This window comes from Apteryx rowi, unplaced genomic scaffold (assembly GCF_003343035.1).
Source record: "Apteryx rowi isolate R43461 unplaced genomic scaffold, aptRow1 scaffold_134, whole genome shotgun sequence".
NCBI lineage: Eukaryota > Metazoa > Chordata > Aves > Apterygiformes > Apterygidae > Apteryx > Apteryx rowi.
Window position 1 is genome coordinate 1,302,047 of NW_020447575.1, and position 11,209 is coordinate 1,313,255.

Below are 11,209 nucleotides of genomic sequence, written 5' to 3' on the forward strand. Positions count from 1 at the left end.
AATCCCTAAAGCCTCAGAGTAGAGTGCAAAGCCTTGGAAGAAAGAAATTAATAACTTTCAAAGTATGACCTTGAAAATGGAATTAACAGTATTCCTTCTTTTTAAGCCTTCATGATAATAAAGATTTCATCTTCTGAAGCCCTGGCAAGAGAGTCAACAGACTAGAAAAATGACTTCCTGCAGAGGAGCTGAAAGCACAAAACCTCAGACCCCTCCAGGCCCCGGGGGAGTGAGATGAGAAAGAGAGACCTGTATGTTGCATATCCCCTTTTCCTTGCTCCTTCTTCTTTAGTGATTTTTTTTCACATACACCTCCCTCACTTTTGGTCATTTCTTTTGCTCAAGAAGCACAACTCCCGCCTTCACTTTAAGTAGAGTTAGCCTGTCAACAGCCTGGAGCCCAGAACTGCTCAAGGTGAAAAGCACTTTGAAAAAACAGCATTCCAGCTCCACATGGGCTACCATCGCCCCCGCTTCCTATCACAGACAAGTCCTCCTAGCCTGTCCCATGCCTCCCCTTGGCCTCACCCTCAAACAATGACTGATGGGGGCTGATTCTCCTCTCATGCTTGGTTTTGCCTTGTGTTCTCTGGCAGGATCTCAAGGGCAGGTTCACCAAACACATAAGGAGCCTGTAGCTTTCTGATGCCCTTTGAAGTGTCTCTATGGGCTCTCCTCCATCAGTGATGCAGACATACCAAGTCCTGGACTCCTGTTAATGTGAATAAGAGAATAATCAGGCCCCTGCTGTCTCTTTTCCTATCTCCATTTTGTTTTCCTCAGATGAAGGGGCCCAAAGCCTAGTGGGAAATTCCATATTAGTGAATGTGAATCACATAGGACACTTCTGTGTAAGCAGGTGGGTGATTTTTCCCTTTAGGTATGAGCCAAGAATGTATCTGCTTCTTGCTTACAGCTCAAACCACCCTTTTTAAAGGTCTATCTTGTGAATCCTGAAAGTCATAGGTTCAATTTCTGGTGGCAGCGATCATGTTGTTTACAGCATTTGGATGCCTGGCTCTGCGCAACCAAATGGATTTGCTTGTAGGTCTGGCCTCATTAGTCTGTTCAGCAACAGTTACGTGGCATGACAGATCAACCTCTGTGGCTCCTATCCTGTACATCTCCACTGCTTGCAGACCTCATCAGATCTCTGTGTACCCAGGCAGCTAGTGCTGTCAGTGCTGCAAAAGGGAGCTAGGAGGAGCAAGGGGACAGAAGGAGGGATCTCTGTGCAGGGAAAGTAGAATTGCTAGTTGCTTTATGCCATCCCCTACAACTTCTGCTTCTTACTACTGTCACAGGTAGATGACTTGCTTTTTGACAGGGATGACGAATCAGCTGGTCAGATCCACCTCTCTCCTTCCCCCCCCCCCCAAAAGCAGTTTTATCAATTCATGAGGAATGCTAGCCTGAAGGCAGGTCAAAATAGGATGAGTACTGCTGCATGGTGGTTGTGGAAAGACGCAGACTGGCGGAGTTCAGATTCTGTGCCATACAAACAGGACCACATTGGGTTGCCCCTGGCAAAAGTGGCTCTGAGCACGCAGAAGTTGCCACCCGTTCTTTAGCATGGTCCCACGGGGGTTTTGCTAGTATGTCTGTCTCTGCAGGACCCCAGGATTTTCCCCCAGGTGTCTGTAGCCACTAAGCCTGGGCATTAATGCCAACCAGTGCTCCTTCCTTGCAAATACTGCGCAGCTAGGGGAGGACATTGGTGTGCAGATCTGCTGAACAGGCCTGTGCCAATTTAGGGTCTGGCTGTGATCTGGACTAAGAGAGAAAGGGGGCCAGTGCCTCTGGCTAACCAGCTACCTAGACGGACTGACGGACTCTGCTGGGGGCAGGTGCCTTAAGGCCTTCGCCTGGGCTCCCAGCTCTTCTCCTGGTGGCAGCCACAGCCGCCAGAGGCCCTGGCAGCACAGCCAGTCCTGCTTGGCTGGGGGTGTCTCGCAGGGCTGCGAGCAGGGCTGCCCCTTCCCCGACTCCACCAGAGCAGCCAGCCAGGGAAGGGGGCTTTGCCTGGGAGTAGTGCTGGGCCCGGCGAGCCCTGAGATGCTTTTCCCGTTGGTTTTTCTTTGCCTTAGGCTGCCACCTCGTGGGAAAGAGGTGTGTGTGACCGCTTCAGACCCCGAGAGCATTTGCGCAGCGTTTGCCCAGCGGTGCAGCCAGAAAGGGCTTCACACCCCCCCCCCCCCCGCATGCACCCTCCCCCGTTCAGGAGCTCCTGCTGCAGATTTGAGGCAAGCCAAAGTAGACGTTAATCATAATAAATGCCCTGCCCCCATTTCGAGGCAAAAGGCATTTAAAAGCAGAGCCTACCAGCATGTGTGTAAACCAGGGAGTTTGCATGGGGCACCCGCACAGCTGAGCCAGAGGGCTAGTGCTGTATGCCTTCACCCCCAAAGCTCACAGCACTCCTTCGCATTCTGCTCATCCCCTCTCCCACAGCTGTTCAACAGCATTTAAGCTTCACCTGGCACCACATCCATGCCAGAACAGCTCTACAGGAATTGCCATCCCCTCTTTTTTTTTTTTCCCATAGTTTATTCTTCCCTTTGCATTTGTGGTGCTAACTCCCTCTTCCCACGAGCGTCATTCCCTTGTACCTGCCTCTCCCCCAGCATCCCTGCTTCCCTACACCTGCTATGGGCTTGCTTTCTTCTCCTCAGAGGCCCCCTTCTCCCAGGGCCTTACCTATCCAATCTGCATGCTCACATCAGCTAATAGGCTCCTCCACTCTAGCCTGGGCTGGTATCTTCTGCTCTTGTCTGCTTCAAAATCCTGAGCTGAGTGTGCCATATTACCATTTCAATTACAGACTTTCTCTGGTATGGTTCCCTGTGCTGTGGCCAGCCTTGGGGTCATGCAGGTGTGATGCTCATCATGTAACCTGAGTCCATATTACCCCTTTGTCATATCCCCCTTCACAGTGGCCTCTTCCATATGCTTCTGACCTGACATCAGCTTCCACCCATATAAATCACCTCCTTATGCAGCCCCAGTCCCAAATGGGTGCTGTACCCTTTGAGGGGGCAATGCCAGCCGTGAGGCAGATGTATAGGACTCCCAGGCAGCCTTCTGGCCTTGGCCACTAGCTGCCCAGCCAACACTTAGCCCAGTCTATGTGTGTCAGTGCCTTATAGCACTATAAATTCATGGCCTGAAGGCAAGGAGAAAAAGCACCATTTTATTCAGCCCACAAAGCACAGACTTAGAAGTCTGCTCCCCTGTCAGTGATTTGTGCAGCTAGCCTGGTCTCTGGAGGTTGAGCCTGTGCCACAGAGGAGGCACCACTGGACTGTTAATTGCTTAAGTCTTAGGGGCACCATGTCAAGTTCTCTCACAACAAAATTGTGCTCCTTTAGCCTCCTGCCTAACATCCATTGAGGCCTCAGTAACAGCCATACTCCAGGTTTGGTGGCAAGACCTGTAGGTGTGCAATTTGGGACCTGAGTATTTAGTGGCCTCCAATCTGTTAACAACAGGTAGCTTCTTTCTTAACAGTTTCTTTGACAAAAAGCTCACTGACCTGATTCCTGCAGAGGCTTGAACACCCCCAGCTAATTCTTCCCATTCTGAGCAAAGAGCTTCCTTAGCCTGGCTATCCTGCAGTCAGCAGAGAAGACTGCGTAACAAGGAATGAGCGAGGCACTTTTAATCTAGCCAGTTCAGGTAGCAATGAGTAACGGGCAGTGTGCAAGGTTTTTGTTAATATCAAGGGCCTAAAATCCCTGTAGAGCATAACACCCAAATTTAATGTGTGGTCGTAATATCACTGCTGGCAGCTGACTGTCACTGTGCTCCTTAAAAGCTGAGGGAGTTTGTGGATACGGAAGTGTTCAGGGAGTCTAGAAGTGACTGGACAAGTTCGGGAAGAAAAATTGAATCTATCGAGTACTATTAAGTGCAACTACAACTGGTTCAGGACAAGCCAGTGGAGGCTCAGAGGGTATTGCCGGCCAATGTCATGACATGCTGACCTCGTGCTTGCACCCTACACCCTCACTAAGGACCTGCTGGGGCTGGCACTGTATAGTAGACAACACTTCTGGTCTGATCCAGTAGAGCTGTTTTCCTGTGGTGTGCTCCTCCCTGAGGCAGGCTGGTTTTAAGGAACAGAGCAGCTCTCAGCTTTACTATCTTGCCAGGTTTTTGCTGTGAAAGTGAGAAGCACCCTGCTTCCTGCCCCCCCACTATCTCACCCAAGTCCCCCCACCCTTCTTCCCCTGTCTTTTCCTACCCCATTCACAGGAGTAGAAGCAGTTTATGAGCCATGACCAAAAAAAGGGAGGGGGGGGGGCGTATAAGGCAGATATAGTTTTGTGTAGCTTTTTAGCTTTTGCTGAAAGACCAAATCCCAGTGCCATTGCAAGGCTCTGGGCCAAAGTACCAGAGCAGAAAAAATGTTCTGAGGGAGGATCACCAGCTTGCTTTCTTTACAGTTAAAAAAAAAATACAAAACCTTGTTCCTCCTCAAGCCTTGTTCTCAGAAACAGCAGAACTATTTTGGCTGTTGCTTTTTCACTTAAAATCAGCCCGAGGCAAACACCCAGCATGGGAACATTCCACCTGCCCTATTAATGCTTGTAAAGTGATAAGCAAACAGAGCCTTATAATGGTAAAGGTCAGGCAACCTTAAGAATAACTGCTGCCACCAGCCCTGCTTATAAGGCTGATAAAACTCTCATAGTGCAGCCTAAGCAGCACACTTGACATGAGAGCGTGCAGCTGCTTTTCAGGTTTCAGCTGAGTGGAAGGGTTTGCGTGCAGGAGGGTGAGGCACCAGGTGAAATCACTGAAGTTTGGTGTGACCTCACCTGCCCTTCCACACCCCTGCCTCGGAGACTAGAGATATTCTCCCACAAATGTTGGGAGAAGCCTTCTGGAGCAGCCTCATGTGATGCTGGTGCCATTGCACACATGTGGGCAGAAGAAGTGAGGCCACAGTGGCACAGCCCTGTCTTTGCTATGGTTAAATTTCAGGTAGGGCATGGATAGCCATAGGAAGAGGGGTTGGGTTAGGGGGCCTCACATGGTTCCTATCAGTGCTAATCTATTGCTCTGTAAAACTTAGCCAAGGTTACCTCATGCTCTGACACCAATGCAAATCACCCAGGCTGAATGTGCAGCACGGACATAGGCTCAGAAACACAAGGTGTAAGTGCCCCATGAAGCTGTCGTAGCATGGTTAGTCAATGTGGCGGTGGTCCACCTGTATCTGCACAAAATATCTAACTATTTGGGTTGATGAAGAGAAAGGCAATCATTTTGCCTTTGCCATTTTTCAGTCTGTTCCTTCCTGATTTGATTAATGTGATCTGACTTGTTCAGCCGTTTGGGGTGTGGGGTTCCTTAAGGGTTTATTTGTGAAATGCTGCCAAGTATTCATATTAACTGATCATCAGAAACCCAATTTCCTTCCCTGGCTACAGGGAAAGAAAACCCCCTTCAAAGTTATTGCATGGTCATGAACTAGCCAGTGCTGCCAAATTGCAGGGGAATGATTAGCCCAGGAGGTTAGCTTGCAGAGCAAACTCCCACAACACAGGCTCAAGGTTACCAAGCTGGGAAACTGCAGAGAAAATGACAATTGTTTGCCAACCCCCTCCCTTGTGCCCTTTAAAAGAGATGATTCTTTGCTTTTGGGCATGAGGGAGTGCAGACTTTGTACATCATAGAGAGCTGAGCTCTGACCCAGAGGCCAAATACAGTGGCCTGAGTCTGTACCTCAGCTGAGTCAGGTGGGAGCACACCCCTGGACGATTGAGTCAGGCCATATACAGGTTTGTTTGCTTTTCTCCTAGAGATTCTCGAACAAATGTATTGCGTGCGTACAGGTGGTAGCAACCCCCCAAAACTGAGTAGGAGTGTGCATTTGTGCGCATTTGCAGAAATGGTGTCCACTTTACAGCACCACTTGTTTCCAGTCATCTCTCCCTGCCCCCTCTGACAGCCCCGTGCGCACGGGGCTTCGGGCTGCGGCCCAGAGCCCGGGCTGCCGTGGGGCTGCTCCCGCGCGCGGCGGCGGCCACGTAGTGCGCTCGGGCGGCCGCCAGGCGGCGCCAGAGACCGCGGGGGTGCGCGTGTGCATGCGTGTGCATGCATTTGTGTGTGAGCGTGCTTCTGTGGGAGGGGCTGTTTGTGTGTGTGTGTGTGTGTGTGTGTGCACATGTGCATGCGCTGGCGTGAACAGGGAGTGCCTGTGTGTTTGGGGGGGGATATGCATTTGCATGTCTGCGGTGGGGGTAGCGGGAGGGTGTGCATGGGGGGGTGCAGATGTGTGTGGGGGGTGTTTGCATGTGTGTGCACGCATGTGGGGGATGTGTGTGCATGTTGGGGATGGGTGTATGGGTGGGTCTGAGTGTGTGGTGTGTGTGTACATGCATGTGAGTGTGGCAGGGTGTGTGCTCACACATGCATGGGGTGGGTGCATGCATGTGCACGATGTGTGTCTGCCTCTATGCATGTCTGCATGTATGTGCATGAGCATGTGTGGGTGTGCATTAAGGTGTGTATGGGTGTGTGTGCACGTGGGTGGGTGTACAGGTCTGTGTATGTGTGTGCATGCATGAGTGTCATATATGTGTGGTTGTGGGTGTATGCACACATGTATGTTTGGTGTGTGTGATAAACATATGCTGCTGCAGGTGGGTTGGTTTATACCCAGCACAGACATTCACCCACGTGGGTGCCTCAGGACCCACCCATCAGCAGCGCGCACACACACACACATACACACGCCCCATGGCAAAGCGAGGTGCAGCTATGCACAAGGACTAAATGCGATAGCCAGAGTGAATTGAAAATAGATACTATTTCTTGCTCAAAATGTCACTCAGAACATGAATTTTATTCTCTTCTAACATTTTTCTCACTTTTTTTTGAGTTTTGAGTAATTAGTCCCCCAAAGCTTAAATTTTCAAGGTTTTCAAGATTTGTTTTGGTTTGTGTCTTAACCTCCCCACATTTTTAAAATACATGTTGGAGTAAATTTTGCTAGCTCTCCTGTAACATGCAGAGATCACATACAGCTTCCAGGGTTATGTGCAGGTGCCACGGTAAGTTTGCCCCATGCTCCGTCTCAGGTCTCCAGGTCAGCTTAGCATGCTGTCTGGCACCCTCACAACTACAGGCAGGCCCGCTGGTACAAACAAGTGTTTGGTATTAATATATGTTGTTGTGCAGATGATCGCAACAGCACATGGAGGGGCTTGCGCAACCAGCCCCACCACCTGATTGCCACCTGCAGGGAGCTTAGCAGAGAAACAGGGGAACATACAACTCACGTTATTTTTCAGCCGTAGAGGTGGGAGTCCTGGCTCTTCAGATATCCACAGGCTTCATCATGCAAGCTCACAGATTAAACTGAGCATGAACAGACACTGGGGTGGCCCTCTCCTTCAGCACCATGCCATGCCACGCCACCCCCATCCCTCATACATGGCTCAGAGCCATGCTCTTACATGTATTAAGGCAGTAGTACCCAAGCAAGGTCAAGCATACATATAGCTCTGCAGTGCTAGGTGAGTATTACATGCCTCCAAATGTGCCTCCCTTAGCTCGGATTGCATGTGTGCCCCAAGTGTGTCAAGGAGGGGGTTGGTGGCCGTGAGACCCCTTGCACCTTCATTAACACAGTCCTGGGCAGGTGCAACTGTGTAGCTCTCCCAGCTGCATCTGTGTATGTATTAGACAAACAGTATTTTAGCCAAATAGTAAAACTGTGGTGCCTGAAAACTTTTAGCAGGCAACACACTGTTGAGTTTCTGATGATTTGCTGGGCCGGGGAGACCTCTTGGGGATCTCTCAACTACTGACTTGGGACGCAAATGGTCGCAAAGAGCACCCCCCCCCCAATTAATTAACCATGACAGATACTCTCTCTGAGAAATAGGTCCAGGTAGATGCCTTTGCTGAACTTGAGCATTCCTGAATTCAGAAGGGAAAAAAAAGTTCCTGTCGCCCGAAACAAGAAGCAAAACCCAATCTTGTATGATTTGTGTGGCAAGCCACAAAAAAAGTGAGCAAGGAATAACTAAAATAAAGAATCCAAAGTTGGAATATAATTTGTCCACACAGTTCAGCACGTACTTCTATAATAAAAAAAGAATAGGATCAGGGCACAAACAGCAGATCCAGCAAATAAAGGGCTACATTAGGAAGAAATCACACAAATGAAAGTGCTACAGAATTTCAGGGACTCCGGGGACATCTTTCTTGGGTTTTTTTCCTTTTAGTCACCAGCTAGAATTTAATAGCAACTGTGTTGCTGAATAAGTCTGTGGAGCCAGTGCTCCACCCAGCAGAGAAGGGCTCTTTGTTAAAGTCTGTAGGCTGAGAGATAGAGCAATTGCACTTCGGTCCCACTGGGCTGTCCTGAAAAGGGTTGTTTTTTCCTCCCCTCCATTAGAAATAGCTCTGTCTGCCTAATAAGCATGTCTTCTTCCACGGCAGAATCAGTCCCGATGTATAGAGTTATACCCATCTCCACGCTTCAGCATCTTCCCACACCCCTTCTGTGTAAAAGATTGCAAATACATATGTATACGTACATATATAAATATATATATATATGATGAGCATGCATTTATGAAACCACAGCCATGTACACCTCCCTGCCCCGTTAAAAGGAAAAGGCTGCCAATGCTTGGTATTGCAGGGTGAATTTAAAACAGCATCCCTGTCTTAAAAGCCTTCCAGAAAAGGAAAACCCATAAATGAGAGGATGAATGAGAAGATGTCAGGAGTGTTAGCACTTAATATTCCTGGAGCGAGTCTGCATTATTTGTTGCTGCGGCAGAGCGCTCCCTCCCCGCCCCCTCTGACAGCCCCATGTGCATGCGTGCGCACACGTGCCGAGGTTCATTTCCTACCCTCACAAAAAAGCAAAGCCTCCCTGGCACAACCTGCATGCTTGCCCTGGAGGTGTTATTCCACAGGGCCGTCAATGTTACGGTGAAATCACCCTCCATCCCGATTAAGAAATAAATAATTATGGCACACCCCCTGGGAGGGGAGGCATCCACTGATTGGGCCCATGTTTTATTGATTGGACCACTGTGATGAATCAGCCCCCAAGGAGCCGGTGTCTGGCTGCAAACAGACACTCGTCAATGTGCAGAATTATAACGAGCCCTGGTGTTCAAGGACCACCTTGAGGAGGAGGCAGAGCAGGGAGGTGCTGGGCTGGAGGCAGCAGGAGCGCAACAGTGCAGAGGTGTCAGCCGAGCGGCTGTGCAAGGCAGCAAGCATCTTCCAGTGGGAAGCGCCGCAAGAGGCAGGATGGGCCCTGTGGTTGTGGGTGTGCATTCCCCCCTTACTCCAAGCACAGTTTCTCTGAACTAGATGTTGCTTTGGGAAAGTTGCCCAAAGTCAGAGCCTTGCACAGGAGGGGAGGCTGGTGGGGAGCTGGTGGGCTGGCTGGCTGGGGAGAAGCTCTGGGAAGCTTCCAGTTGCACCAGACCAAGCTTCACCCAAGATGTCCTTCCCACTCTGCAGTCCCAGCCCCTTCCTGCAGGAACAGCCCCAGAGCCAGCCTTGCCTTTTAAGCGTACAGCTGTGTTCCCATATAACCCTGCTCTCTCCACCTGTCATATAATCTTGTGCTCTTTTCTCTTCCTTCTCGCACCCTGCAGGACCCGGCACGGGGAGAGTAGACAGCGGCTCCATGAGTTTGGCCGTCCCACTGTGGCTGCTGGCAGCATCCCTGCTCTGCCTACTCAGCAAATGTTAATACAAATCAGAATTTAAAATAATAATAATAATAATAATAATAATTAAAAAAAACAACACGACAACAACAACAACAACACAAAACAAAACGCGTTTTACAGGAGACAGAGTGAAGAGAAGGGAGAGAGAGAAAGAAGGAGAGAGAGAGAGAGAAAGAAGGAGAGAGAGAGAGAGAGAAAGAGAGAGAGAGCGAGAGAGGACTCTTTCACAACTTTTGTGTGTTCAGGAGCGAAGAAGGGGGAGAGGAAAAAATCACAGCAAAGACAACTCAGCAACATTTATTCTGAATTCTGACAAGCCAGCTGCAAGTCACCGACCATCTAGGAGGCAACACAAAGTGAGGGAGAGAACGGGGCACCAGCAAGGATTGTGTCGCTGGAGGACGCTGCAATGTAAACAGACCAGCAAAACCCACGAAGCCAGTCAAACAGAAGATCCATTTTCTTTTCTCTCCTCCTTCCTCTTTTCCGTACTCCCTCACCTTTCTTCCTTCATCCTATTTCTTTCTTTTGCTGAAAGCAGTCTTTGCTTTGGTGACTGTAGCCACTTAACTTTTTGGATGCCCTTGGTCATTTTTGTGAGCTGATGCTCAGCCAGTTCATACTTTGAAAAAAAAAAAAAAACCTAACTAAAAAAAGCAAACAAACCCAGAGCAAGTCATCTGAAGCTCTCTACGCACTGGTGTCCTGTGAAGAACCCTTTCCTCTCTTCAGTTCATCCTGTGCACCAGGCCCTTGCTAAAATCCTTCTTTCCTGTACCCTCCTCCATGCAGCATCATGCTCGCTGGCCTGAACTAAAGCTGTGTCAACTATACTAAAAGCATATTTTTATTTTCTTTTATAATTCTCTTCCTCTCCCCCCCTCAATCTGACCAGGTGTCTTTCTCTTTCTCCTGTGTGTGTGTGTGTGTGTGTGTGTGCATGCATGTGCGTATATGTGGCTCTCTCTCTCTGTCCTCTCTCTCTTCTTCTCTTTCTCTCTCTCCCTCACTCTTACTCTTGCTCTCTCTAAGCATGCAAAAGGAACAGTCCATGTGTACATATGCTCATCCTGCTGTAGATAATGTCCTGCCTTGTAAGTGTGAGACATGATGCTGAGAGATCACTTGGGCAGAGAAGAGGGGTGAGGAGAGCAGGGCAGTTGCAACACAGGCTCCCACAGTGTACCCTCTCCAGCCTCCTTGTTGGCTTTTTGAGTCCTGGCCCTCTTGCTCGCAAGAGTCAGTCCACATCCTTTTTTTAACCTTTTTTTCTGTCCCACCAGCACCTGCCTGGCACTCAGCCGTCAAGTATCAGCATAGCAGCTCCTGCTACGTATGAGTGCTTGCACATGTATATGTGGGTGCGTGCATGTGTGCGTTTTTGTCCAGACAAGGAAAAGAACGCAAGACTGACCTGCAGGACCATGGTGTGCAGAGTGCAAGTGCCCACTCCTCCTGGGACGGGGAGGCTGGGCAGGTGGGATGTGAGTGAT

The 11,209-nt window shown here is 49.5% G+C and overlaps 1 protein-coding gene across 4 annotated transcripts in view; it reads left to right on the forward strand.

Moving 5' to 3' along the window:
* LSAMP (limbic system associated membrane protein) overlaps nucleotides 1–9,784 on the forward strand; it is a 1,042,261-nt gene extending 1,032,477 nt beyond the window's left edge. For 3 of the 4 annotated variants that reach the window (XM_026056897.1, XM_026056894.1, XM_026056896.1), the window contains one exon: nucleotides 9,639–9,779. In XM_026056897.1, the coding sequence (XP_025912682.1) occupies nucleotides 9,639–9,736 (98 nt within the window). In that variant the 3' untranslated portion in view covers nucleotides 9,737–9,779. Of the gene's footprint in view, nucleotides 1–9,638 lie in introns of all 4 variants that reach the window. The other variant, XM_026056895.1, reaches the window with a different exon arrangement.
* The last annotated feature ends 1,425 nt before the right edge of the window (nucleotides 9,785–11,209 follow it).